The sequence below is a fragment of the Vulpes lagopus genome, chromosome 17, assembly GCF_018345385.1.
Source record: "Vulpes lagopus strain Blue_001 chromosome 17, ASM1834538v1, whole genome shotgun sequence".
Taxonomy (NCBI): domain Eukaryota; kingdom Metazoa; phylum Chordata; class Mammalia; order Carnivora; family Canidae; genus Vulpes; species Vulpes lagopus.
In genome coordinates this window covers 23,242,457-23,269,303 of record NC_054840.1, presented here as the reverse complement: position 1 = coordinate 23,269,303, position 26,847 = coordinate 23,242,457, and the positions used below count along the sequence as shown (strand labels likewise).

Sequence of the window (26,847 nt, the reverse complement as noted above, 5' to 3'; positions counted from 1 at the left end):
ATCGGGAAGAACTTTCTGGAAGTCAGACCTGTCCCATAATGGAATAGGATTCTGGAAAAGTAGTGAGCTTCCTATCCTTGGAGTATCCAGGAAGAAGCTGGATGTGCACTTCTCAGAATATGCCAGAATGAATCTCCTTGTTGAGTAGTAAATGGGACTAAATCCCTCCCCAGTTCAGAGATTCGGAGTCTACGTTCAGCCTTGCTTTGGCAGGCTGCTGTGCTGTACTGAAAATGTGTCATCATGACCCCCTCCCACCAGCTTTGCCCACCCAGCTGCATACTCTATATTCTCTGACCGTGAGTCGTGGTGGGCCAGATAGACTGGAAAGTGGTGGCCATCTGTGGCAGGGATGATGGAGTTTTGGCGGGTTTGTGTGGGCTCAAGGAATGCAGCATTGAAGCCATGTACACACAACCTGCTTAAGAACATCCCATGGGCAGAAAATGTTTTCTTCCTCTTCAGCCCTCCTCTGTTGCTGTGCCAGGCGGGCACAATGGTGCCTTTGAGAGGGGCAGCTGGAAGGGGGTGTTGGCAGGGAGGCTGGAAGTAGAACATTGCAGCTGGGGGAGGACCCAAATTCATTTCCAGGAGCAAACCTGCTCTGGGTGCCAGTTTCCAAAACAAAACTGCTGTTTCTCAGAGCTCATGGTGGTGGGTTGCCTCAGAGTTGGACAGAAGGCAAAGCCATTTCCTATACACTGCTCCACCCTCCCCAAGTTAAAAAAAAAAAAAAGAAAGAAAGAAAGAAAAAAGAAAAACCCAACACAAAACTGGTGTATTGAGGTATTCTTGCTCTGGAAGCAGATTAACAGGTTTTGCTGTCTGTCTGGGTTGCTCAGGCCAACTTGGGGTGGACAGGGCTTTCTGAGAGGTCCAGCATTTTTGGCAGGCTGATTGCCATGGGAACTGGCAGGGTTCAGGGGCAGGTAGGCTTCTGGGCCATAAGAGAGGGCTCAGAATGGAGACCCCCTTCTTCTGCCTTTCGGGGTCACTTCCCCACAGCCTCCAGGCACCTTTGCTGTCCCATCGGCTCTTCCCACTCACTGTCTTAACTCTCTCTGGTGGGAAAGAAGTGGGAGAACTCTGGCATTTCCTGCCCTGGTTGACAGTTGTCCCAGACCCTCTACTACTTTCAGAGGTCCTAGCAACGGCTCAGGGATGGGTGTGGGAGGACTTCCCACTCTAGGCAGTTAGAAGGTCCAAGTGCCAGGCTGCAAGCATGGCCACCTCCCCCTTTGTGCTTTAAATGGAGCAAGGTGGGTCCCTTTTACCTGGATGGCTTCCCACAAAAAGGTATCACTTGGGGCTGGTCAAGTGGTAATTTCTATTAGTGTTTACACCACTAATTATGGGATTTTTCACGCCTTTGTTCAATTTTATACCTAATAACTATAGAGCAATTATTTCATTTCAGGCACTGTGCTAGACCTGGGGATCCAGAACGAATAAGCTAGAGCTCTTGCTTCAGATAGCTAACTGCCAAATCCCACAAGGGACCCCCACCATCAACTCAGAGACATGTGCCTTAGGTAGAAAGCAGAGTGCAATGCAGAGGTCGTCTCCTGGGAGTGCTGCAGCACTGTGGGGGCACATGGGCTGGACGCTTATCTGATCTTAGGGTTCCTACTTATGTTTAGGAGACTCAGTTTCCTTGTATAAATAATGAGAATAATACACACCATGCAGAGTTGTTATAAGGATTGAATAAGACATGTATGAAGATGCCTGGACAGAGCCCATCGCCGGGTAAATGATTACTGCTACTATGAATCTGTTGGTCCAAATGGACTTGAGATATAACAAGTATGTGTGCACAGTGGTATTTATCTGAACCTTTGTTAGATTAGATACTCTTCCCCAAAGAGTCCATTCTTCTACCTTAATTCCTCTTCTGTAAAAGACTAGGATCAGCAAATTTATGACCTCACTAAGATAGATAAACGAAGGCCTACCCACTAGAGCCAACAAGTCATATTTGTATATAATATTCTCTGTTATATAACCCAGTTGTAGGAGCAGTAAAGGGTTGGAATGCTTCTATTCCCTGAGGTTCCTGAATCTCTTGAATGTGGAAATGAAGATGATGAATTCTTTTCAATACTCTAAAAAGTCTAAGAGAAATGATACACTTCCCACTGCTAGAACCTCACAGTTTATCATTACTTAGGATGATGTATTTGTTTGGTAGACAGTGCTTAGGGAAGTTATTCTTTCACTAAGGGACCTTGGGGGCAGAAAAGTTAAACTCACCGGGGCAGAGGTTAGCTTAGCGATCTTCCAGGAACCCGTTGTGGGGGGATCTTCCAGGAACCCGTTGTGGGGGGTGCTTCCTAGCCGGACATGCTGTCACATGACCCCAACCTGGGTCATCTGAGACCGCCTACAGCCTCATCTAGCCTCTGCACCATGTATCTCCCTGCTGCTTTGTGACAATGTGCACGTGAGAATTCATCCTTAAAAGTTATTCCAAGGTCCTTGGAAGACACAAAGTATGGATAGCCAGGAGTCTGCAGACAAAGAAAATCAAAGCAATTCAAAAAGAACAAAGGAAATGGAAAAGAAGGAGAAAATAAAAGCATATGGATGAATGGAGGCTTGAAGTGGAATACAGGGTTCACATTTGTGGGAAGTAAAAAAAGAAGGGTCGTATAAGAGAGGGAAAAAGTTATGTGGCTGAAACTGCAAGCAGACAGTGGCATTTTGTAAGAGAAAATCGACAGAAACCGTTTCTCTTTATTTGGCTGGAAGATTTTAAGGATCAGTGGAGGAAACGTGTAGCCAGTACGTGGCTGAAAGAGGTAAAGAGGGAGGATGGAGCTGTGGTGAAAAATGGGTAAAGTTACAAGAAATTGAAGAATCACAGAGGTCCTCCTAGAGACGTGATTTTAAAGACACAGACGTCGGGACACCTGCACCCCGATGTTTCTATCAGCAATGTCCACAATAGCCAAACTGTGGAAGGAGCCTCGGTGTCCATCGAAAGATGAATGGATAAAGAAGATGTGGTTTATGTATACAATGGAATATTACTCAGCAATTAGAAACGACAAATACCCACCATTTGCTTCAACGTGGATGGAACTGGAGGGTATTATGCTGAGTGAAATAAGTGAATCGGAGAAGGACAAACAGTGTATGTTCTCATTCATTTGGGGAATATGAATAATAGTGAAAGGGAATATATAGGAAGGGAGAAGAAATGTTGGGAAATATCAGGAAGGGAGACAGAACATAAAGACTCCTAACTCGGGGAAACGAACTAGGGGTGGTGGAAGGGGAGGAGGGCGGGTGTTGGAGGGGAATGGGTGACGGGCACTGAGGTGGACACTTGACGGGATGAGCACTGGGTGTTTTTCTGTATGTTGGTAAATTGAACACCAATAAAAATTAATTAAAAAAAAATAAAGACACAGGGGCTAATAGTCTTTTTTTATGGGGTTGAAATAAGGCCTGTGTTAGAGCAGTGCTGAGATCATGGGTTCCTTTTCCTCTCTGCCCCTCTATAGTTTAAAGTGTTCTACAATGAATTGGGGGTACTGTTATAATCAGGAAATGAGTAGCCTGCATAGTAGGAGGGAGCGAGAAGGAAACTGAGGTGGGAGCCCAGCAGGGAGCGCTGGGCCATGGGCAGGGAGGATTGTGACCTGGCCAGAGCTGCTTTGGTGCGGGGGTCTCATCATGATGATGGTGCTCCAGTGATGGAACCACTGGCCTTGACGGAGGAAGAGGATGTCTCTCTAAGGCCCATTCCTGCCTTCCCTGGACTCTAGGCTTTAATGCATAATCAGGTTGCCACCTTTTTATTTTCCAGGAACTGAAAACCCCTATGAATGCTCTTCTCACCTCTCCCTTTCCCAGGAGGCTGTTTTCATTCCATGTTCCTTGGATTTGCGGCTGGGTTGATGGGCTAAGTGTTTGGCCAGTTCCCATCTTCATTACTCCAAGCTCTGAAAGGCTGTACCTGCCCAAGCTGAGAAGGTCTGAGGGTCTGAAGAGGCCACGGGACTTGAAGATTTCTTCCCCTTCCATTTTAAGGGCGTGCACTACTGCAGGTGGTTATACTGAGGCAGAACAAGAGAATGCCTTATTCTGGCTGGGTGAACTTGGCCAGGCTACTTAAGCCGTAAAGTCCTCAATTTCTCTCTTTTGAAAAAAATAACAGCACTTGATTGGATTGAAGTAGCTAAGGGTATCCGCCCAAATCTTAAAATAATCTGAAGCATTATTTATTAACGTCTTTACATGCACATGGCTGTGCTAAATGTTAGTTTAAGAATTTAGGATTCTCATAGACAAGGCCCATATCTTGAGGAAGGAAGATCAACGGTCCCCAGCACTGTGTCCGGCACACTCCCTTTTGTAAAAGTAAATTTTTAAAAACTGAGATGAAATTCACATAACAGAATTAACCATTTTAAAATGTAGAATTCGGTGGCATTTAGTACTTCCACTCACACTGTCTTCTTAAAGTGTTAGAATAACACAGTCGGTTGGGTTGGTTCCATTTTGTTGTAATAACAAAATGCTGCACTGCACCTCCGTGCGTCCCTTCTTGTGAGCCTGCACTCGAGAAATTCTCTAGGTCTGTCGCAAAGAATCTACTGGGTCATAGGATCTACAAACGCGTTTTCAGTTCAGCGTATATTGCTAAACTGTTCTGTGAAATGGCCACCACTTGCATTTCCATGGCAGCGGCTGAAGTTCCCACTTCTGTGTCTCCTGACCACCATGGGGCTGAATGTAGGGGAGACCAAAGAGTGATGAAGTCCTGAACTAGCTCTATCAGCATCAGCATGGAGAGATCCCGAGAACATCATGGTGAGTGAAAAAGGCAGGTTGCAGGGCACAAAAGGATTGTGGGGCAACTCAGTTCTATCTATACTCTCTCTCTCTCTTTTTTTTTTTTTTTTAAAGATTTCATTTATTTATTCATGAGTGACATAGAGAGGCAGAGACATAGGCAGAGAGAGAAGCAGGCTCCCTGCGGGGAGCCCCATGTGGAACTCGATCCCTGGACCCGGGATCACAACCTGAGCCAAAGGCAGATGCTCAACCACTGAACCACTCAGGCATCCCTTAAGTATTTTTTTTAATCAAAGGAAGAGAATAGTACAGATAGGGATGCCTGGGTGGCTCATGAATAAATAAATGAAATCTATAAAAAGAAATACTTGAAGGGAATAAAGCAAATATTGACAAATATCATTTCTTAGTGAGAGGGAAATAGGAGTATTTGATATATTGTTCTTGAGACTTTGTTGTATTTTTAAAAAATTCCTCAATTAAATGGGGAGAGGGGGAGGGGAAAACCGATGTGCAGATTCCCAAAATATACAGGATAACAGATTTTTTTGAGCAGCTTCCAAATTTGGATTCACTTTCCCCCATGCAGAAATTCATATTAGTGGAGCCAACTAGCCTCCCCTTGTGAACATTGTTTTAAAGTAGATAAAATATCAAGGAATTTTGGAAGTTCTTATTTTTAGCCAGTAAAATGAAAAATTTCCACAGTATGTAAAATACAGTGCTCTAGTCGAAGCCTGCCTGGTTGGCTCCACCTAACTCTGATCACGTCTAAGAACCTTTCCAAAGCTATTCTGGGCCTGGGGTGGGGGAGGTGACTCACTGTGTCCCTCCCTCACCCCAGCCCCTATCTGTTTATTCAGGTGAAATCAGATTAAAATGAACCTTAATGGTAGCTTTGGAAGGGAAGTCAGAGACAAAGAGATCCTGCGAGAAGCCTTAGACCAAGGATGATGAGAGTTATGTGGGTGACATTGCTAGCTTCTTAATTAGCGTCAACCATAATTTACGGAGCATCCATTTTTCAGAACAACACTAGCTTTCGTAGGCTTTCCTCTGTGTTACTGGGAAGGAAGCATCCAGAGTGAGCACGTGCAATGTTATTTTATGCTTTCTTTTGGATAAACATAAAAATCTCATGCCTACTTTTAATGCTATCTGAAATGTTAAATACAAGCATGTGAATAAAAGATTACATATGCCCCATACCTAGTTGAGAATCTAGATTCTAAACTGAAGTGCCAGTACTGTCCCGAAACTCTGGGGCTTGGGGGCAAATCTGGATTCGAAGCCTGGCCTGACCATTCATAGGCTGTAGACTTCAGGGGAACTCCTTGCCAGCTCTGGGAAGCTGATTGTGACACCTGCCACTTGGGGCTGCTTTGCAGCTTCTGCAAGGCACTTGGCTCCTTTGCTAGTTTTTCAAAAACCAAATATGAAAATTTTAATTAATTTAACTTAATTTTTTTCCTTCTATTTTTTGGATGAGAGTACTGAGGCCCAGACACCCTGTTCAGCACGAGACTTGACCTAACTGCAGAACAGGGCTCACCTGCTGGTCCTGTGTTCCTGGGTCAGGCACCTTTTATGGTGCCTGCCCTCACAGAGTCTCTGCAGGTGAGCAGGAGATCTAGAATTACCTTCTCCCCTGCCTGAGTCTCTCTGAGCAGCTCAAAAGAGCATCTAGAGTGATCTGGCTCATGTGGCTCCCCAGGACCCCTGGATCCAATTTCCTTAGCACTAGTTAAGTGAAGATGCTATATTAACCAGCTGTTGTACGTGTCAGTGGGGCTGTAAGCTCTCAGACAAGTGACCAGGTCTCCTGGTTCTTCTCAACAAGCCACTGGCCTCAGAAATAGACTGTGTTTCCTATGAGAGACTTTTAATGGAGAGCTTCCCTGGATGATCTCAGGTTAGCTTTTAATCTTACCACTCAAGAGTTTCACCAGCATGACGCACACAGCAACTATTCAGACTTTGCTATCTGTTCCCCTCAACCTCTAACCTTTGTGCTCTTTCTCAATTTGCTGAACCCCTCGACCTCAGCTTCCTCACCCATAAAGTAAGGATGTGAGTAACTGCCCTGGATGTTCCGAGGATCAAAACAACATGAACTGCTGCACGGGAAAGCCTTTTGTAAACTTTTAAAGACATAACTACCACTTTCCTGTGGTCCAGCATGAACCCATTCCTTTCCCAAAGGAGCCCTTTAGGGGAATAGTGTCTTCTGTTCTTTTAACACATTTCTCAGCAGACCCCCCTAGCTGCCTTCACTGAGAGGGAACCACAGGGGCCCTCATTCAATAAAGCAGGAAGGAACTGCATCCTTGCTAAAGAATTCAGAGTTCCTAGCACTTTCAAGGTAAATCTCTGTTGAGTTCTAAGCTAACCTCATTTCAGGAGACCAAAATCTTCTCTTAGCAGTTTCCAGTGAGAGAATCTTGGTCTAGTTACTTAATGCATCTGAGCCTCAGTTTCCGTAAAAAATGTGAAGATACTTGCCTCACTGGATTCTTGTGTCATATGAGGACACATGATGGTAGGCAGTCACCACACCTGACTTTTTCCTCTCCTTTGTACTTTTCTCTTCCATTTACCCTTCTAAACTATGTCTCAGCTTCCTTTTCCAGGAAATGGGGATAACACTACCTGGCCAACACACTCACAGGATTACTGTGTAACTGCCCAATCAGCTGAGGTAGGGCTTTGGAAAGGATATGTGTACTAGAAATACCTGTATGGGGTTATTCTCGGGGTCACTGACCTCGAACTGATGAGTGTGCTGGTCCTCAAAGGCCTGGGCTGTTTTGTGTAGCGGCCACCTTTAGTAGCTCCCTTCACCAGCTTCTCCTACTGCTCTCTGCTCTCTAGAGGCTCCTAATGCTCTCACATCTACCTGTGGTGCTCTGCGGCCTCCTAATCCCTGTCCCTCCCATGCCTCACCCCCATCTGCCTCTCTGGATCACAAGGCACCGGACCACCCACTCACTGCTCTCTGGATGCAAAAATGGTGCCTGCTCCAATCCCGCAGGCTGTTAGAAACCGCCTGCACATGACCCCCCTACCCTCATGAATAAGTACTAAAAAGACTCATTATGGGTAGATAAAGAAAACAGGAAATGCTCCCTAAAGCCCCCTACAACCCTCAATTTGAACAATCCCACCCCCTACAGAGGTCCCCAGCGTCTTATGCAAGGAAGCTACTAGCCCCCTCTGGGGTTGAGGAAGAGCCCTGTGTCCTAGACCCAAAGGGAACCGTTGGGAGGGCGAGCTGCAGAGGCAGGCGCAGGGGAGCCGAGCTGCTCTATTCTGGGCGCAGTTTCAAGGCCAGCTGCAAGGAGAACAAGCAGTTGCTGTGCGCCTGCAGCTGGCAGTGGATAGGCCAGGGCTGTCCCTCACTTGGGGTATATTTAAAGAGACCCCACCAGACGATCATGCCAACAGGAAAAATGCACACACATCTCTGCTGGCCTGGTTCAGCTTCCAAGCTCAGCCCCCTCCGCCTTCACTGCAGCTCCCAGGCAGTAGATGAGAGAGAAAGAGAGAGAGGGAGAGAGAGAGGTGGGCCAGCTCCCCGGCCTCTCCCAGGTGTAGCTGGTCCCACCCGGGAACACACAGCCCTGGCTCCTGGGCCTTCCTACCCTCAGACAGAGCTGGGCAAAAGTTCCAGGGATTAGCCCTGACTGGCTCCTCCCACCCTGGGGTTGGTAACCCAGCAACCAAAGGGGAGAGGCAGGCAGATGAGTCAAATGGAAGCACAGAATCTCTGGCTTTGTGTTTTGTTTGTGAAAACTCCCTGTGCACACAGGCTGCCTTCGACAGGGGATGGCGGGGCTTTCCCACACTGCTTCAGGCCAAATGTTCCTCCTCAAAGGGGTGCCCAGGCCCCACTTGACTGCTAATGTGGGCTTAGGGACAAAGCTGGTGGGCCAGGGGGAGCCCATCTTGGCTGAACTCTTTGGCTGCCTCTTTCACTTGTTTTTCTCAAGTGAAAACAAGGCTACAGGCCTGGGTCCCACGGGAAGGTGGCGTGGTAGCTGAGAAGTATGGGCAAGGGAACCAGCGGCCTGAGGCCTCCGCAGAGCAGACGCAGGCTGGGGTGCATAGACAGCAGGGCTCTCCGGTGGCCAGAGACCAAGGACGGCTTCTCAGAGCGCCGAAGAGACTTCTGGGGGGAACCCGGCAGGAGTGGGGTGAGCGGTAGGAAGAGGGCAGCTTATCAACCAGGGGAAGGAAGCGTCCGGCAAACTGTGAGGCAGGCTGCTACAAGTGCCGGAAGAGTTAGGAAAACACAAGTGTGCCAACGGGATCGGCTACATAATTGGAGGGGCCCAGTTCAAGATGAAAAGGCAGGGCCCTTTGTTAAAACCTACCAAGAATTTCAAGCAGGAACCCGAGGACCCTCTGAGCAACCGTATAGGTTGCACACCCACAAAGCTGACCCTGGGTACCTATGAGTGGGCTCCTGGAGCAGCTTTGACAGCAGAGGTGGAGTGAGCTGGGGGGTATCTGCCTCTTGGCCGTCAGCTCCCAGACCTTTACCAGCCCTGAGATGCTGCCTCTCCCCACCAACAGCTGGTCTCCCTGCGCTGGCGCCAACTAAGTCTTTGCCTCTCAGGAAAGGGGGAATTGCAATGTCGTGGTGGGGACAGGGCTGAGGACTGGAATGGACCTCTAGGCCCAGAGCTCCAAGGACTCCCCGGATGCGCCAAGAAAGGCAGGTCCAGCAGCTGGAGCCCCATCAGAGTGAGGTTGCAGAGGTGTTTGGGAACAGGATGGAGATACAACCAATGGACTCCACTCTGGATCCCCTCTTAAGGACCCAGCAGACATGTCCTGAGGGTGTGTGTGACAGTCCAGGAGCAGAACCAAGGTCTGGGAAGCCTTATTCTCTCCTGGGGACTTACCTCCAACTCTATGTGGTCATGGAGCTTCTTGCAGGTAGCTGCAAAGGTCTCCGAGGTGCCAAATTCAAAATACCACAGTTTATTTTTCATCCTGCACAATGAAGCAGAGAGCTGACTCAATATTCTGTATTTGAAATGGTCGTGCAAAATAGCTATGCCAGTGGGGCTGTGAGGCCCGAGCCCTTAGCATCCTGCATTCCTATATTTTCAGCACTTCTTAATCAGACGATCACCTGTAGAAATTTTTCACCGGCTGTTCTGGCTACGAACTTAGAGAAAAACCCATTCATTTCTTAGACATCATGGCTACTTGGCTGAACCTCCACCTGCTCTGAACTTCCTACACAGAGCAGGGGGGAGAGGTGCACTGGCCCCTGTATCTGGATCAAGGGAAGAGTCCTATGAAAATCAACCAGAGGTGGCAAGTGACATCATCTCTATCGTGGTCCTTTCTACTGATAATGCCCAGGAACTTCAGCTACAGGCCTCTCTTGGGTATCGCTGGGGTACAAAGGGAAGAAGAGACAGACTTTTGAGACTTGAGATACAGATCGTCTCGGGGCAGAGAAGAGAGAGTTCCACACTAAACCAGCCAAAACACGTGCCGCTCTATGCTCTGCCTGAGGGACGCAGAGTGGAGAGAATGAGAGACAGATTTGCCAGACAAGGTAGAAAGAGAAGAAAAAAGTGAGTTATTTGGTAGCAAGAGGCTCCCCCCACCACACACCCCTTCTTTGATTGCATTTGGCTTAGGTCATGGCAATACTTCATTTAGGGGGAGGCCTGGTCATTTGCTTCAAAGTAAGAGCTCACCACTTTGAGCTTTAGAAGTTTTCAACATTTTCTTTAGTGGGAGGAAAAGAAAGGGACTCCCATGTAGCTGGGGGCTTTGCAAAGTCAGATGGTGTCTCCTGACACTTGGTCACTTTGATCAGATGGTTTCACCAAGAAGTGTGTCTGATGGTATCCCATTCCTTCCATCCCAACTGTTGTCCCATTATGAGGGGCTGGCTAAGAGAAGGGACACCTGTCCAGTTTATAAGCTGGCAGATTTTGCTAAGGAAGGATTAAACAAAATCACATTTTTCTTGGCACATTCTTCAGGAGAGGGGAAGCCAACTTGTGCACTGCTGATCCTCCATCCTCAGATTCATGGACTAGAAGGAACAAAGCATTCTTTGGAGGGAAGAGGGCTCTTATTTCTTTCTAGTAGTCCTTGGGCCATATTAGATGAGTCTTCAGAACAAAAGGCAACTTTTATCTCTGCATTTCTCAAAGAGTCTGCCTGGAATGTGAAGATGATGAGACTGTTCATCCATCGCATGATGGTTTCTAAGACCTACTTGACTGGAAAGTCGCCTTTTTGACTTTGTGTATGTATGAAAAGAAATAATAAATAATGAGGAAAATAAGAACAGGTAAGATTTAGGATTTATAATTTAAGAGTTATACCTAATGAAGAAAATGAGCAGAACCGGGTATACTTTTAAGCAGACCGGTGCTTCTTAACTAGTGTGCTCCAACAGGGCATGCCTGGAATGTCCATCCCCTCAGTCTTTGGGGTAGCCAGGTTGGGGCATGGGGCAGGCTGAGCCCTGCTGTCATAGTGGGGACTCTCATCTGTATGCCAAAAAAGTGCTTTTGTTTTCTACACCTGCCCTGAAGTGAAAAATATTGGGAAACACTGTTTTAGATCACTGGTTCTCTGTAGGCACAGTAATGGGAATACGATCACCTGGGGACTTCATTAAAATACGGGTTCTGATTCAGCCATTCAGGACTGGGGCCTGAGAATTCTGTGTTTTTTAACAAGTTGCGGATGCTGGTCCAGGGATCACACCTGGTGCCGTGAGGATGTGGAGACCACAAGTATGGTTCTGAAACATTAGTATTCATAAGAACTGCCTGGAGAATGTGATTAAAATCTTCCTTCCTGGGCTTCGATCTGTAGAGAGTCTGCGATAATTTTGGGATAGGGCCCAGGAAGAGGCAGGAGTGCCCAGGGGATCATTACGCAGGTGGTCAGGTGTCGTGACTTTAAGAAACATTCCTCTAGATACCAATGAAGTGACATCCAAGGAACAGAATGGACTGATTAAACCTGACAGAGAGGATTCCTCAGGGAGGATAAAATGAGGGTCAATGCCTCTCCATAGACAATGATGGCAAAAGACCCAGGGACAGGAAAAACACAGACCGTCATAAATGTCAAGGTTGAGCATTCCTCTTTGGCAGCGAAAGCATCTCTATAGCCAAGAGACCTGCATTGTGATTCCATTTTCAAATATCACTTCTGGTCTGAATCATGACTTGAAAGTTATTGCCAGGAGATTTAGAGTTTTAATAAAAATTTCCGGAAGCCACCTGCTATTTTTGTCCAGAAGTGGCTCTTCTGATAATCTAATAAGGTTAAGAGGTCATGGTTAGGTCAGTGCAACAGAATGACAGAGAGGCTCAAACAGACTACTCATCCATTGCTGGTAAGTTGCTGCCTGTGTAATCTTTGGCAAGTGTTAAGCCTTAGTTTCCTCATCTGTAAAATGGAGTTGATACAAAGTCCTGCTTCAAAGGGTGAGAAGATTAAACGTGGCGTTTGCAAAGCACTTTACATAAGGCTTGCTGCAAAGCCAGCTCACCAAGAATGTTAGCTACTTAAATATTGGTTATTATTTCAATGTCTTGAGTTGACATATTTGGATGACATAGGACAAAAATGACAGATCAGGTTGGGTGGCTATAGACATTAAATGTGAAAAGTTTCTAGTATAGGAAAATATGTGATCCTATTTGTTGAATCATGTGTCTTGACTTGTGGTTAGAAACATATGTTCCCCACATGTTTGTTCTAATAGCTTTTTCCAGATCATTACCGCACCCTAGTCCTTGGCTAATTATCTTGACTGGTCACACAATTGTCCAAAGATGTGATGTTGATTAGGAATATGCTTCTGAGAAAGTGTATGTTTGGTGTGAGACAAAGCATTTCAGTTCAAGGAATTAATTGTGCCGGAACTAGATGGGGGTGTGCTAGGTATAACTGAAGAACAAAACACAGTACCACATGAGGAAGGATGGACAAGGAAAAAGATCATAGAGTTGTGAGCTAAGCCCTAAGCACTGAGGATACCTAGGAGAAGGGATATCCAATTCTTAGTGAGGCCAGGGGCAATCAGAGAAAGCAACCTGGGGGGTGAGGGGTGGGGAATGTCAGGGTTGAGTTCTGAAGAGTGTGAAAGGGAACAGAGAAAGTGGAGCATTTCAGGCAGATAAAGAAGCCCAGGCAATGGCACAGGGCAAGAGAGAGCATAAACTTGCTGCAGGTGTCCTGAATTCAAGGTGGGTGATCGGGCAGGTAAGGCTGGAGAGGCAGACAGGAGCACGATTGTAAAGGCTGGGGATGTTACACTTAGGTGTTTGGGTTTTATCTTTAAGTCTATAGTGTATCATGACCATCCTTACCTGAAGGTAAGGGGTTGGGGTGATAGTAATGACCTGATAAAAATCTGTGCTTTTTGAAAATCACTCTGTCCCAAGTGTGGAGAGTGGGTACAGACTGGAGGCCTAGAGAGTAGTTTGGAGGTGGTGTAGAAATCCAGAACAAACTGGGAGGGGCTCGAATGAAGGTAGTGACAGTAGAGTTACAGAGAAGAGAATCCATTCACAAGCTAAAATTTAGGAGGTGGAATTGACGAGCTGGTTGGTTGTGAGGAACAAATAAGAAAGAGTCATCGCGGTAACACCCAAGGTTTCGTTGTAGCATGAGAATGGCAGGCGCCATTCTCTGAGAGAGGGACACAGGAAATCAATTCTCTAGTGGTGGTCCTCCTTGTAACTGAAGGATAGAACTTTGGGGTTGGGGCCTATCTGTCCATGCATCCATGCATCTGTCCATAGAACATCTGCTAAGCCGTCCTATGGGCCAGGCACCGTGTAGGGCTTGGAGGTGGTGATGAGTAAGAGTCTCTGGCCCCACAGAGCTTACACACTTTTAAGAGCTTCACCAAGACACTAACATTTGACCTTTGACCCACAGAGGACTATGCAGCCAACATTTAAGAGCTTTTACTTCTTCTTCTAACTCAGGGACGTTTTAGTTAGAAGTGAATACGTTCTATTTCTGTGGCCTATAGCCATGGCCGTGAAACATTTTACATACGCTCTCTCTTTCAAGTCTCAGAAGAACCCTACGAGGTAGATACTGTTGCTACAAATAAGGAAACTGAGACTTGGGGAGGATAAGTAACTTGTCTAAGTTTGCAAAGCCAGTGAGTGCAGAGTGGTGCCCAACCCTGCGTAGGCTTTGCTGCTCTGCCACTGATCTTAGCGTGCTCTGTGGTGTGGTGCTGTTGTGTTCCTACTGTGCTCACTAGACTGTGAGTTGTGGTTCTCCTTCTCCAGGCTGTTAAGTGGATATATTCAAGGACCTGGGGTGTCAGGTTACCTTGCGTCCTAGGAGATACTGTCTGATGCAGAGTGTCAGGCCCTCCCAGCTCCCAGTGACCAGGGGAGTTCAAGAGGAGTTGGAATTGGATTTGTCACAGGAACCTCCTGGTTTTGAATCTACCCAGTCTCTCAGAGAGTCAGGGAGACCAGAATGGTCCCTGGTAAAGCCAGATGCTTCCAGGACACCCTGCACTTTGCCTTCTCTCAGGTCACCCAGAAATGGGGCAGGGGCAGTGTCCCAACACAGGGACAAAGAACAGGGAAAGCTGGAAAACAAACCAGCTTAGGAGACACGTGAAATCATCTACAGATAGGTCTTGGTCCACAGAAGGCCCTTATCCCCTACACATTAAGTTTGTTGATTGAATGTTGCTGATGCCCTGTCAGTAATCAAAGTACTCTTTTCATAATGAAGAAGGTCACTTATGTGGCTAATCAGAAAAAAAAAAAAAAGCCACTAGCCTTTATTTGAGATAATATAGAGGGGGGATTTTTAGGTTGTCTCTGTCCTAACCACCGAAATGTTTGAATGTATGAAGGCAGGGGCCATGGGGACAGAGATAGAGAAAGGAAGGGACCCCTAAGGGGCTAAAGCTGGTTCAGGGAAAGATGGTTCCCAGAACCCTGCCCGACTGAGGTCAGTCATTAATGGTGGGCCATGAGGTGGAGGTTGGCTTCAAGCCAAGTGATGTAAGAGAAGATAAGACAGAACCTTTCTTTATATATGTTGGGGTGTTGTTGCCAAGGATTTCACTGGTAGGCGAATCTAAGGCAGGGCTCCATGCAGGTTTTGGGCTGCCCCCTCTCGCAGCCCCTTCACATCAGGAAGGAAGCCAAACTCCCAGCCTACCATCACTGCACACCAAGACACCAGGGGAGCAGTAGCCGGGACTCCTAGGCTCTGTCTACACTGCCAGAGCAAATCTGTATAGCATGGAGTGCTGACAGATTTTTTGTTGATCTGGAACTAGACTTTGGCCTCTTGATTTTGTACTCTGCTGAACGTTTTACATACATTCTCTCTTTTTAGTCTCAGGAGAAGTCGACGAATAGGTACCGTTGCTACCAATACAGAATTCACACATTCAAGTGTGTTCTTCTCTGCCTCACCTTCCCTTTTTACCGTTTCCTTGACCAGCACCAGCACCTTTCCCAAGCCTTTGGTAAAAGTCTATAAAGCATATGATACTCTACAGTTTGCAGTGGGAGACGTAGCCCCTACCCTACCCTGCCAACCAGAGCCTGAACGCCTGTGTTTCTTCTCTTTTGAAGACGGCTCCCCAGACACGTGGTTAGCCCTTGTTGGAGGGTTGCTGCTGCTGCTGCCTACGGCACTGGGGTCTGTGTGTTTCACCTTCAGTTGTACAACAACATGGCATTTGGGATCTGAGAGGCTATGGTTCTGCCACCAGCTGGCTAGGTGGTGATAGGAGTTCTTTAAAGCTCCATTTCTTCTACAAAATGGGAATTTTTTTAAAAAAGATTTTATTTATTTTATTTTGGAAGGGGAAGAGGGTGGGAGAGGGACAAGCAGACTCTGTGCTGAGCGCAGAGCCTTGATGTGGGGCTCAACCCACAACCCTGAGATCATGACCTCAGCCGAAACCAAGAGTCTGACACGCAACCCATGGAGCCACCCAGGCGCCCAGGAATATTATTTTCTGTCCCACAAAGCTGTGAAGCTGCTGCGGCAAATACAGAGCACCAAGCAGCATTTAATGCATGGCAAGTACTCACTAACTGTTCTTTCTAGTTACTGGGAGATGCAATCACTGGGAGACTCATTCCTTTAGGGGTAGGAGTAGGGTTGGGTGAGGGGTCTATCCCAGGTAGCCAATGTATTTGAAGAAAATAAAGCTAACAATGTTTTAGTGACTTCTGGAGTGCTCTTTTTCTGTGTCTCTCTTCCAGAGTTCTTTTTTGGCTCACCATGTCTTTCCTTCTCATAATCACCTTTTAGCTGGAGAGGACTAATCCTTAACCAGTTGTCCTGGGGCAGGTTTCCATGTCCACGAAACTCCTAGATACACTGTCAGGCTCGAAACTACTACCCAGGTGAGCCCATCCTTGAGGCAGAAGACCCCCACTGGGCTCCTCAAGGGACTTCAGTCACATGGAGGAGCGGCAAACAGCAGCAGTGACACCGTGGGCTGAGTCTATTTCTGGGTTTTCTTAACTTCCCCCAGCTTTATAAGAAAATAACATCGATTGCACACAAGTGAGCTGGATCTTCTCATTTGACAGATGAGGGCAAAATGAGACTAATTAAAAATGTTCTTTTGTATTTGTCAGCGATTTAGGGCTGGATTCAGTCATCATCCCCACAGCCTATGAATAGCTCATTTTCAAGAATGTCCACAAGTTAAAACCAAGCTAGCTGCTGGGCATTTTTACCAACAAAGGCCATGGAGCTTCTGATGGCCCTTTTCTGATATTCTAGGAAGTTTTAAGGGCAATAGACTTTTGAAGTCGTGAAAACATGAAAACATTTCTTTGGGCTTAGAAGGCTACAAAGAGGACACTACGGCTATTTCTAGAAATAGGAGCCCTTGAAGTGATGGTATTCCTCTTTGTGGTATGGACTTTGATAATCAGGTTCCCTGAGTGGGTCATGACTCAGTCGGTCAATCAGGCCTTCTTGTCAGCCTCGCCAAGCAGATGCTCCCCGCAAGATGGCGTTCTGTGCTGTGTGGAGGGGGTGGACTGCTGTGGTGGAGGGCCTGCTGGCCCAGCAGGCGGGAGATCGGCCTGCCTCGTAGCCCTAGCTCTCATACACATGCGCATGTGACACCATGACTTACGCAGGGTGTCCTGGCCTCAGTTTCCTCATCACAAAGAAGGCCATGGAACAGCTGATTTCTAAGGTTTCTCCAAGCTCCCTGAACAATGCGAGATAATGCAACACAGGATAGGGTGGGAGAGTCGTGTGCTCCACACTGCCACTGCAGAGGATGTGGGCCCCACTACGGCCAGAAGTGCCATCTTTTAAAGAAAAGCCAGAAATATGTTTTTATGTAATATCTCTGATTATTAGAGTTAGCAACAAATTCATTTTTTGTTGTTTCTTTTTGGGGGGGGGTGGGAGAGTGAGGGACAGGAGGGGCAGATGGAGAGGGAGAAAGAATCTCAAGAAGTTCCACGCCCAGTGCAGAGCCAGATGTGGGGCTCAATCTCAGGATCCTGAGATCATGACCTAAGCCAAAACCAAGAGTCGGACATTCAACTGACTGAGCCACCCAGGAGCCCCCAAATACAATTTTTTAAAGGGCTAAAATCTACACATCTGGGGAAAATTATAGCTAGCCAACAGGCTACTTTGGTACACTAATTATAAATTTTCATAAGTTTCATCTCAATTAAAAACAAAGCGAAGAGTTTCAGTTAATGCTTTTAAGGTTTGTTGAGTTATTGGCGGTGGTGTTGCTACTACTCCCGGAGACAGTAGACTAGTGCCAGTTTACTAAGGTGAATAATAATCCAGCAAAATCACACGGATGTGATAACACAGAAAGCAAAAACAACTGGAGTTGAAGTGATATGAAGGATGAAGGTTAATAATAATAGAATACTTTGTTAACATTTTACATTGTTTGAATCCCAAGTGCCTCTGGGAGTTAAATAGTTGGGTTAACTGAAGTTTAGATCAAAGGTTTAAAAAAAAAAACGGGCTGAGGCAGGTGGGCTTGGTTCTAAGGCCAGAATATTAAGTCCTGTAGGGGCCCATGAGCATCACTTCACAGGTGCTGCAGAGGCCATCTGTGTCACCTGCACATCCAGCTGCCCTGGCCCATCAGAGAGCTTGTCACCACATCTAATCCACCCTGCATGCTGTCCCCTGTTCTCACTGCTCGCTGGAATGGGCACTCCATGACCCTCAGGCACGGAGCTATGGGTGCAAGAATCTTTTCCAAGAGGGGGCAGTGGCCCCTCTGCTTTAAGGGAAAGTGAGCCCCCCGCAATCAGGAAGGAGGCTTTATAAATAGCTGTTTTTGTTCTCTGAGTGTGACTCTTGTGCCCACTAGTCCTGCCAACAGATTTGTCTTGGCTCAGTGTATTTCGGCTTTAAGGGGCAAGGTATTTGCTGGCTGTTTTCCATACTGGAGACAGACTGGTGTTCACGGCACTGGGGAAAATCTAGGGGGGGGGCGGTGAATAGATTGGAGGGCTGGAGACCAGAGACCAGGAGGGGGTGGGTGGAAACGTGGGGAACAAAACAAGAGGGAAGACCTCAAGAAGGAGCTAAAGGAAACAAAAAGGCCAAGAACGTACCTAGCATGTATTTTACAATATCAATATGGAATCCTCTTAATAGCCTATGTTATAACAACTTTAATAACTTCTTAGCTCATTTTCATGTGTGAAAAATTACCTGTAAAATCACAGATGACAGATCGTTTGCACTTAAGGGGCCTTTGGGGTCCGGGGATTCCCAGCCAGAAGATCACAGGTTCCCAGGAATCTTCCAAAGTATGAAAGGAGTCCATGAGTTGCTGTCAACATCTCTTAATGTGAAACAGTATTTGTGCATTTACTCGTAATAAAGACTGCACAGGCTAACTAGTGGGTTAAATTTTTTTTGCCATGGGATGGAATTAAACCAATTACATTGGTTGGTCACCTCCTGGTAACCAGAGGCACTGATTGTACAGTAAATGGATGTTGGGCAATTAAAAAAATGGGAAACAAGTTCTTAGAACAGCTTTATGGCTGATAGAAATCTTATTTAATATGGCACCCATGGTGGTGAGTGATGAGGGATGATGAAAAATAGTGCACTATTTGATGGTAAAAGGGTACATGCAGAACTGCTAGTCATACCAGCTCTGGAAGGTGGTTTTCTTCTAAGCCAGAGCAGCCTTCTCATGGTACAGATTAAGAAGCTGAGACCAGTCCTTGGTGATGCACTGGCTGGAATCCAAGGCCCAGCTCCCAACTTTTAGTCCATGTCCCTTACCTTTCCACCTGCCCTGGCTCCTGTTGCTGTGCCTAGGATGTATCTGAGAATTGGAAACGTCAGCCAGAGTCACAGGAGCTAGGGACTGCAAAACTGTTGGCCATCCTCAGATGTGCTTGTGGGCTGGCTTTGTCACAACTTAGAGATTGCAGCCCTAGGTTGGCTGGCTCTGGTTGCTCAGGGCGCTGTGGCACTCTTCTCCACAGAGCCTGTGGTCTGGGGCTCCTTATTGGCCTCTGGTCTCCACTCTTCTCCCAAGGAAACAAAGAGCCAAACCCACTTGGCACTCCTTCCACTGCTTCGATGGAGACTGGGGTCCAGAGAACCTGCCCCCTCTGAACAATGACCCTTCTGTTTCCCGCAAGACAGTTTGTTTCTGTGGACTACGGACATATTCTCCTTTGGTAAGCTCTCCCCATTTCTGTCTGGCACCTGACAAAATCTCCTCCTAAGGGCAGGACTCCAGCAAGAAGCCTGCCAAAGTCTGAAATGTGATCCTCCCTCTCTGTAGCATCCGAGGACACGTGTGTGTGTGTGTGTGTGTGTGTGTGTGTGTGTGTGTGCAGGCACACACACGGGCCAAAACAGGGAGGCTTCTCTAATACTCTGCTACTAAGCACAGTCACAGATGTGGCCTCTCTGAGGTGACAGGGTCTCTCGAAGGCCCACAGCCCAACCTGAGAACTGCCGCAGTGATGTGAATGCCACCACATGGTCCTGCCACTTTGGGGGTGACCCTCAGGAGTGACAGCTGGTGAGGCAGCTAGGGTTTTCCTCTCCTGAGGGCCTGAGTGTCTGGAGTGTTTTTCCAGTCAGTATCTGTCCTTGCCAAGAGAAAATCGCTCCCTTCCCCCATCCAAAAATAAAATAAAATAAAATAAAAATTTAAAAATCTCACAGAATTTGGCTGCTTTTAGCAATCTTTTCTTCCTTTGAAGATTTATTCATGGAATGAAAATCCCCCTCAGGCCGATTTGGCTGATGCTAGAGGGCTCTGAGTAAGCTTGCTCTCCTAGTTCTCAGGGAGCAAAGTCAAATACCAGGACAAGAAGAAATCCTACACCTGGAAGAAAAGAGGCAAAGGCAGGTGGGGGATGTGTGTCTTTAAGGTTCTGTAATGATTGCTTAGCTGTTGTGTATCTTTTTTTTAAATATTCTAAGTAGGATGCCCAATGTGGGACTTGAACTCACCACCCTGAGGTCAAGAGTCACATTCTTTACCAAGTGAGCCAGCCGGGCAGCCCCGTTGGGTACCGTTTTTGATTCTGGACTATGCTTTACCAGCATTCACACATCCATCAGCCCGGGAGGCTGGTCTTTGAAGGCAGGTGAGGACAGTTAAGGCCCAGGTGGGCAAGATGGCTGATTAGAACAAGTCCCAAATGCCTAGAAACTAAGTAAGGCAGGCCACCTGGCTGCAACTGAGCTCGTGTCCAGGAAGGCTGCTTCCTGGGTCCTGACCAACGAAGACTAGAAACTAGAAACCATCTGGGTGAGTAGAGGCAACCCCAGAAGCAGGTCTACACTCACACCCTACCTTGATTGCCAGGTGGACTTCTGAGAGAGACAGCAGAGCTTTGCCTTCCCTCTGCACTCTTTTTGTCTCCAGCTCACCCTCCAGCTGTTGAGAATCATCCCAGTCCCCACTTACCCAATGTTTATTGTGTGCTGTAACTGCACTGGGTGTTTTACAAGCCCAAGGGTCCCCCTCACGTGCTTCTCACATCTACACGCCGAGGGTTAGTCTATAGATGCATTTGAGACTGTAGTTCCTTCAAAATGCAAAGCTAGACAGGAATGGTATCATAGTATCTGACGTGATGAATGAGCCTGCTCTCTTTTCTCTCTCCCACAAAAAGCCTTTCTGAACATGAGCTGTGCCAGATTTATGATAGGTCAGGTTACAAAAGTTCCTGGTTAAGCCAGTTGTTTGTCACTCTGAGCACATTTCCCCATAGAAACAATGTTATGTTGAGGTTGGGTTCCCAGGCTAACCTATACAAGCCAATTAACCCATTATGTGTCTAGCTTTGGGAACAGCTTGGTGGAGCTGGAGCTGCTCTAGTTGGAAGCCAGAGAGGCATGGGTTCCAGCCACGGCTCAGTCACTTACTTGCCATGAAGTCTTGGGCAAGTCATTGAGTCTCTGTGCCTTAGTTTCTTTATCTTGTGTTGGGATGATATTACGTACCTTGCAGGGTTATTGGGAATATTGGGAATGGGTTCTATGATATACCCTCGAATAATGGCACAACAGAATTCCATTGCCCTGTATAAAACTGGCTTTGTGGCTTCATGGATTCTGAGTTCCAACATGCAATATGAGCGGCGCACCGTTCTTGCTGACTTTGGATTGGAGAATCTTTGCTTTCCTTGGGAAAGGGACATGGCGACTCTCATGCCCTCAGATCCCTGCTGGCGACCCTGAAGTCTGGGCTGGAGTTCTTATCAGAATGGGACTGGAGGTGCCAGAGGGAAGTGGGAAGTAGCAGAGGCAGGAAGGCGAGTCAGAGCGCAACGTAGGTATGCGTCCTCTCTCTTCCTTCTGCTATCATAAAACTACACGAAGATCTGGTTACTTTTTCTTAAGTTTCCATGCCTTCCACACCACCAACCAGCTGGACACCTCCTGGTCAGAGTTAAATACAGACTAGTTCCCTCCTTGCTTCCTCTACCTTTTAAGTCAAGAAATTGTTAGCAAGGCGAGCCAACGATTCATGAGATGGGGCAGATGCCTGGATAAATACCCCCTTCCCATCCCTATTCCATCTTCTTCCTGTGCCAGTTTTAAAAATCTTAACTAGGAAAGCATCAGCCAGAGCCTCACTCTGCCTGAGAAGACTGGAGTATACACTGCCAGCAAAATCCTTTCTATTTTGCCCTTTAGAAAATCTCATCCATATGCTCTCGGCTTTGCTTCCACTCTGATGTTTGTGACTTCTGATACTTGTGTATGCACTCCTAACACCCACTGCAGGGACTGTGATCATGTGAACTTGTCACCCTCACCAGCACGGCGTTCTGGTTGTGCGTTCAAGCCCACCAAATCTCCGCTGTCTTGGAGGTCTTGTTCACTCCCCTAAGAAACCCAACCCGTTTACTTTGCCCCCTCACTGTGCAGTTGGCAAACGTGTCGCCACTGTGGATGTGACCCCGCTGCTCCTCCCTGCCAGTTCCTCGGGAGAACTGCTTGGCACCTCCTCTGCCAGGCTTCTTATTTCTAGCTCACACCTGCTGCCCCTCCGTGGGCTGTGATTTTAGAGTTTCATTTGAACATTCTACTTTATCCCCTTTAAATCTCATTCTAAAGCTCTCCTGTTTGGTCTTCAAGTCTCTGGCCAAAAATATTCCTCTTGGTTTATGTGACAAGCTCCTGATTTCTTGCCAGGGGCCTGTCACTCCAGCACTGAGATCCATGGTCCAGAAGAATAGTCATTCTCAGATCAGCTACAGAGCAGCTCTGTGTTCCCCATACATGCTTATTGCTTCTAAAATCATGACTCATGGCAGAGGAAGAGACTTGAGCATCACCTCTGCCCCACATCCCTTAGTTTCCTATGCAAGGCATCAGAGTCACTAGAGATACTCATGAGGATTCTTCTGGATGTGTTACTTGCCCCCACACCCACAGGAGGGAGAAATAGTCGAGGGGTTATATATGAGCATGTATACTCACCCCTTTCTTGTCTCTAGTGCAGGGGTTTTCACCAAAGTCAATTCAGCAAAATACTGATTTCATAAGGTGCTCTGGGGTAGGCGAATTCTATGGTCAAGTAAATTTGAGAAACTAAATATCTTGCTTTTGCATGGTTTCGATATTTTAGAATCTATACCAAAGGCTCTAAAAGATCCTACCCAAAAGAAATATACATAACATGGGATTTCCCAAGTGGATTTGATGATTTCCTCTTGTGAGTTTTCTTGTAACTTCCCATAGAATGCGCTTTAACCAATGCTACTTTGATACACGCCTGAAGTGGACAACTTGAGAAGCTACCTTCACTGGCTCTCACTAAACCTGCTTTCTCTTCTCCAGAAGGTCTATGTCTGTTCTCCTTGAATACAGTATCAGACTTTTATATTTTTCTCCCCAAACAGGGATGGGGCATTTCCTCTTTATTTCCATGTTATATCTATTTATTCGTGAGACTCTGACCTTGCTTTATGTTCCCTTGACCTTCTGAATTTGTTTTCTTTTTAGATCATTTCTTTTAGGACATCAAGAAACCCTTCATCAATGCAAATACACAGATCTCTAAAGCTTCCTGAAGCCCATTCATTCACTCCTCTGCTAGGAGACCCGTTTACCTGGGCAGTACCAGTAAATTTGTGATCAAGGTCAAGTAAGAAAAATAAATAATTGGCACCCCCATCACATCCCTGAGGTTCTATTTCCCAGTGTCTTCAATGTGACAACTTGGAGGCCTGATCTTATGGGGCCTGGAATTGTGTTTATTTGACTTGCACCATGGTTTTTTAAATTGGAAGATTTTATATACACTCCTGGAAGCCAGCTTCTCTTGAGAAATGGGATCTGTTAATACTGGGTTGCTCTCCATCATGGGAGCAATTGGCTCAAGCTGAGTGCTGGCTGTTCCCATGACATAGGGCAGGTGCTCTCCTGTTTGCTAGAGCACACCCCCCCCCCCGCCCCCCGAACCCCACATCCTCTCACTTACCTCACTTATATTAACTACCTAGCCTCTGCTGCCATTTGGATTTGGGATCCCTCACAGAGACCTTTGTAGTTCCCTCCTAGGAATTTTCCTAGCACCTGCCTCAAAAGCGTCTCCTCTCTCTCCTTCCCCATCTGATTCTTCCCATTTGAGCTGCCAGTGTTTTCAGTCACAAGTCCTAATAGGTGTCTAACATCAAGGGCTGACCAGCTGTGTCAGAGTAAGAACTGAAGCTGTTGGCATTGCACTGATCATATACACAGAAATAGAATATCATCCCAAGTCCACTTCTTCTGAGACAAAAAAAAAATTTCAGTCACCCTGTGTTTACAGGTCAGATACAACATGGTAGGCTATCAACTGGCGATCACAGAACACTAAGTAACGAACTTGTCCTTTACTGAAGAAGTAGCTTAAGCTCATGTTTACCTTTCCCCCGAATTTTCCACTTGGCACAAACGATGATTATTATGAATGCTAACATTATGCTATCAAGTCTTGATTATTAAAGGACAAATGATTATCCAGTCCTCAAATCTCTTCTAACTCATTGGCTTATTGCTGACTGTTTCATTTTTCTTTAGTATAGTTATCTCTAGCTTGGTGGAGAGCAAAATTAAAAGTACAAATCATGAACCAGCCCATCAGCTCAAATCAGAGTGCATCTTGTTTGATTCTCTTTGCCCCAACCCTGCACATGTCTGCAGAAACCCTGATTATGAGCACCCTCCATTCTTTTCCCTGCCCAAGTTCAGGGACAAGGTAATACGGAAGAGGAAAGGGAGAACCTGATGAATGAGAATGCTAATTAATGGGAATGTATTGATAGCTCCAATAAAAGCTTCACTGAGACTAACGGTTGGGGGTTTTAATTTACCCTCAATGTTCCTACCACCTCTTGCCCTGTGGTAATCCCAAACTGGAGATTACAGACACACTTTCAGCCCCCTGAGTTCAAAGGCAAGGTAGGGTACTTGGCTTGATTGGCACTTTGGAACACTCTCCAAAAAAGGTCCACTTTTGAGATTAAAGGGACCCTTCATTCAATAGAATAGAAAACATCTTGTTACTAGACAGTGGGGAGTTTCAATCTAAGTGTAGGCTCAATAAACATGACTGTGCAGCATTTATGTAAGTCCCTGATGCTTTAGCAATTGGAGGGTATAAGTGCATTCTTGGAATGAAGAGAGCCTCTCTCATTGAAGAGCATTAGAAGATAGGGAAACTGCTTTCTGAGTGAAAGGTGAAGTGGCAGGGCCAAAAGAAAAAAGAAATTTAAACACTCATACAATCTTCAAAGTAGAGCTCTATAATCTTCAAAGTGGAGATTTGATGATCCCTCTCAGAGAGGTGTTTACAGAAGGATGCTTACATTGGGAGGGGAAACCTAAAGGCCTGCCCAAAGCTTGGAGTCTGCAAGTTATTAGTACAGTTAAGAATCACAACACTATATGTCTAAATGAGAGAGCCTATACAATGTAGTTGCTTATATACTACTGCATGTTCTTCTTACAGATGCCCATAATAATCAATAGTATCATACCAACATCTGAAACATTTCAATTCCACTCATTTATCCACTCTCATTCTCATAAGCATCCTGTGAGATAGCTGTAATTTCCATTTTACATACCAGAAAATGAAGAATCAGAGAAGTGAGTAACTTTCCCAAGGGCAGAGAGTAAGAAAGAGGCGGAGTGGAAGCTGAAACTCGGCGCTGATTTTTGGATGCAGCAAAACCCAGGGATTAGTATCTACATTTCATGTAAAGGGAAACACAGCCTAACATATGGAGTTGTAAAGCCATTTGCCCAGGGTTTCTGGAGAGATAATTTACTTATTTCACAGGAGAGTTACTGAGTTTCCTGATAAGTACAGCAAAAGGCTGCTTTCAAAATCTTTGGCCAAATAACAAATCCATTAACATTTTCTTGAGTAAATGTTGATTTAAGTGAAGAATTAAAATTAATCGTCGCTTGAATCTTTCTTGAGAATATCTATTGTTTTTCAATCTCTTTTTTCATAAAACATGTGCAAGTATGAACAGTTTAAGGAAAATATATCATACTGCATATGCTAATCACATCAGCTCTAAATATAAAGATGGGCTCTGGTGTATCACAGAAATGCCCCTAATGCAGAAGGACGATAATTCTCCAAAGTTCTAATTAGTAGAGAATAACAGAGGGATAATTAACTCTGATACTCTTTCCTTTGGACGTAAAAACCAAGTAAGCAAAAACCATGTTAAGCTAAGTTTAGAGACCACCTAAGTCAACTTCTGGATGAGAGAATATGAAATCGTGGTAGTGAGGAAGAGAGAATGACGTGTGGAATTTTGTTCAATGTGAATTTCTACTTCCACAATCAAACAGCACACTTCACAGTTCCGGGCTTGTGAAAAAAGCCCAGTGCTTGGTTTCCACGGTTTTTCTGGCCCTGATATGCACGAACTCCCCCAGGTTAGCAGAGCTGGTTCTCTCCTGACAGCCCTCTTTCCGGCTTCCTGAGGGTTACCTCCTCTCCAGTCCCTCTGGGTCCCTCTCTGACCTAACACCCTGTACACCCATACATTTCAGGATAAAGGTCCCTGTGTTCCTAGAAGCCCTGAAATTTGGGCTCTGGAAAGATTTTTAAAGACAATGCATTCCTTCACTGACCTGTTCAAAACATATCTGCTGATTGACTACCTCCCCGTCCACTCCCTCACCTGTAGGAAAAGGGCAACTCCTGGGAACAGCATGGAGATCCTGCTGTGGCTGCCTCCCACCTGCCTTCCCATGCCGCCTCAGAACCATTTGCCTCTCTCTTCACATCCAGTGTCCTCCAGCATGTCTGCCCTTTGCCCAGCCTACTTCTCCCACACCTGGCTCCTACTTTCTTCGGGGCATTCCCATTTCTTTCTCAGGCTCAAATGCAACTTTCTTTCTGAAGTCTAATCCTACTTTCTCAGTTAGGTGCTCCCACAACACACTCACTATTCATGGCTCCTTGTTAAGACAAAGCCTACCGTATTATATTATATTTCCTTCTTTTGTGAGGGCTTCAGGGAGGGTAGGTAT

At 46.2% G+C, this 26,847-nt stretch overlaps 1 protein-coding gene across 10 annotated transcripts in view; it reads right to left on the bottom strand.

Annotated features, from left to right (window-relative positions):
- Window positions 1-26,847, bottom strand: part of DGKG (diacylglycerol kinase gamma) — a 206,759-nt gene that overhangs the window by 59,745 nt on the left and 120,167 nt on the right. For all 10 annotated transcript variants that reach the window (XR_005984256.1, XR_005984257.1, XR_005984253.1 and 7 more), the window contains one exon: window positions 9,714-9,804. Coding sequence is in view for 2 of the 10 variants with exons in the window: in XM_041731892.1 (XP_041587826.1) it covers window positions 9,714-9,804 (91 nt within the window). In the remaining 8 variants the exon portion in view is untranslated. The remainder of the gene's footprint in view (window positions 1-9,713; window positions 9,805-26,847) is intronic.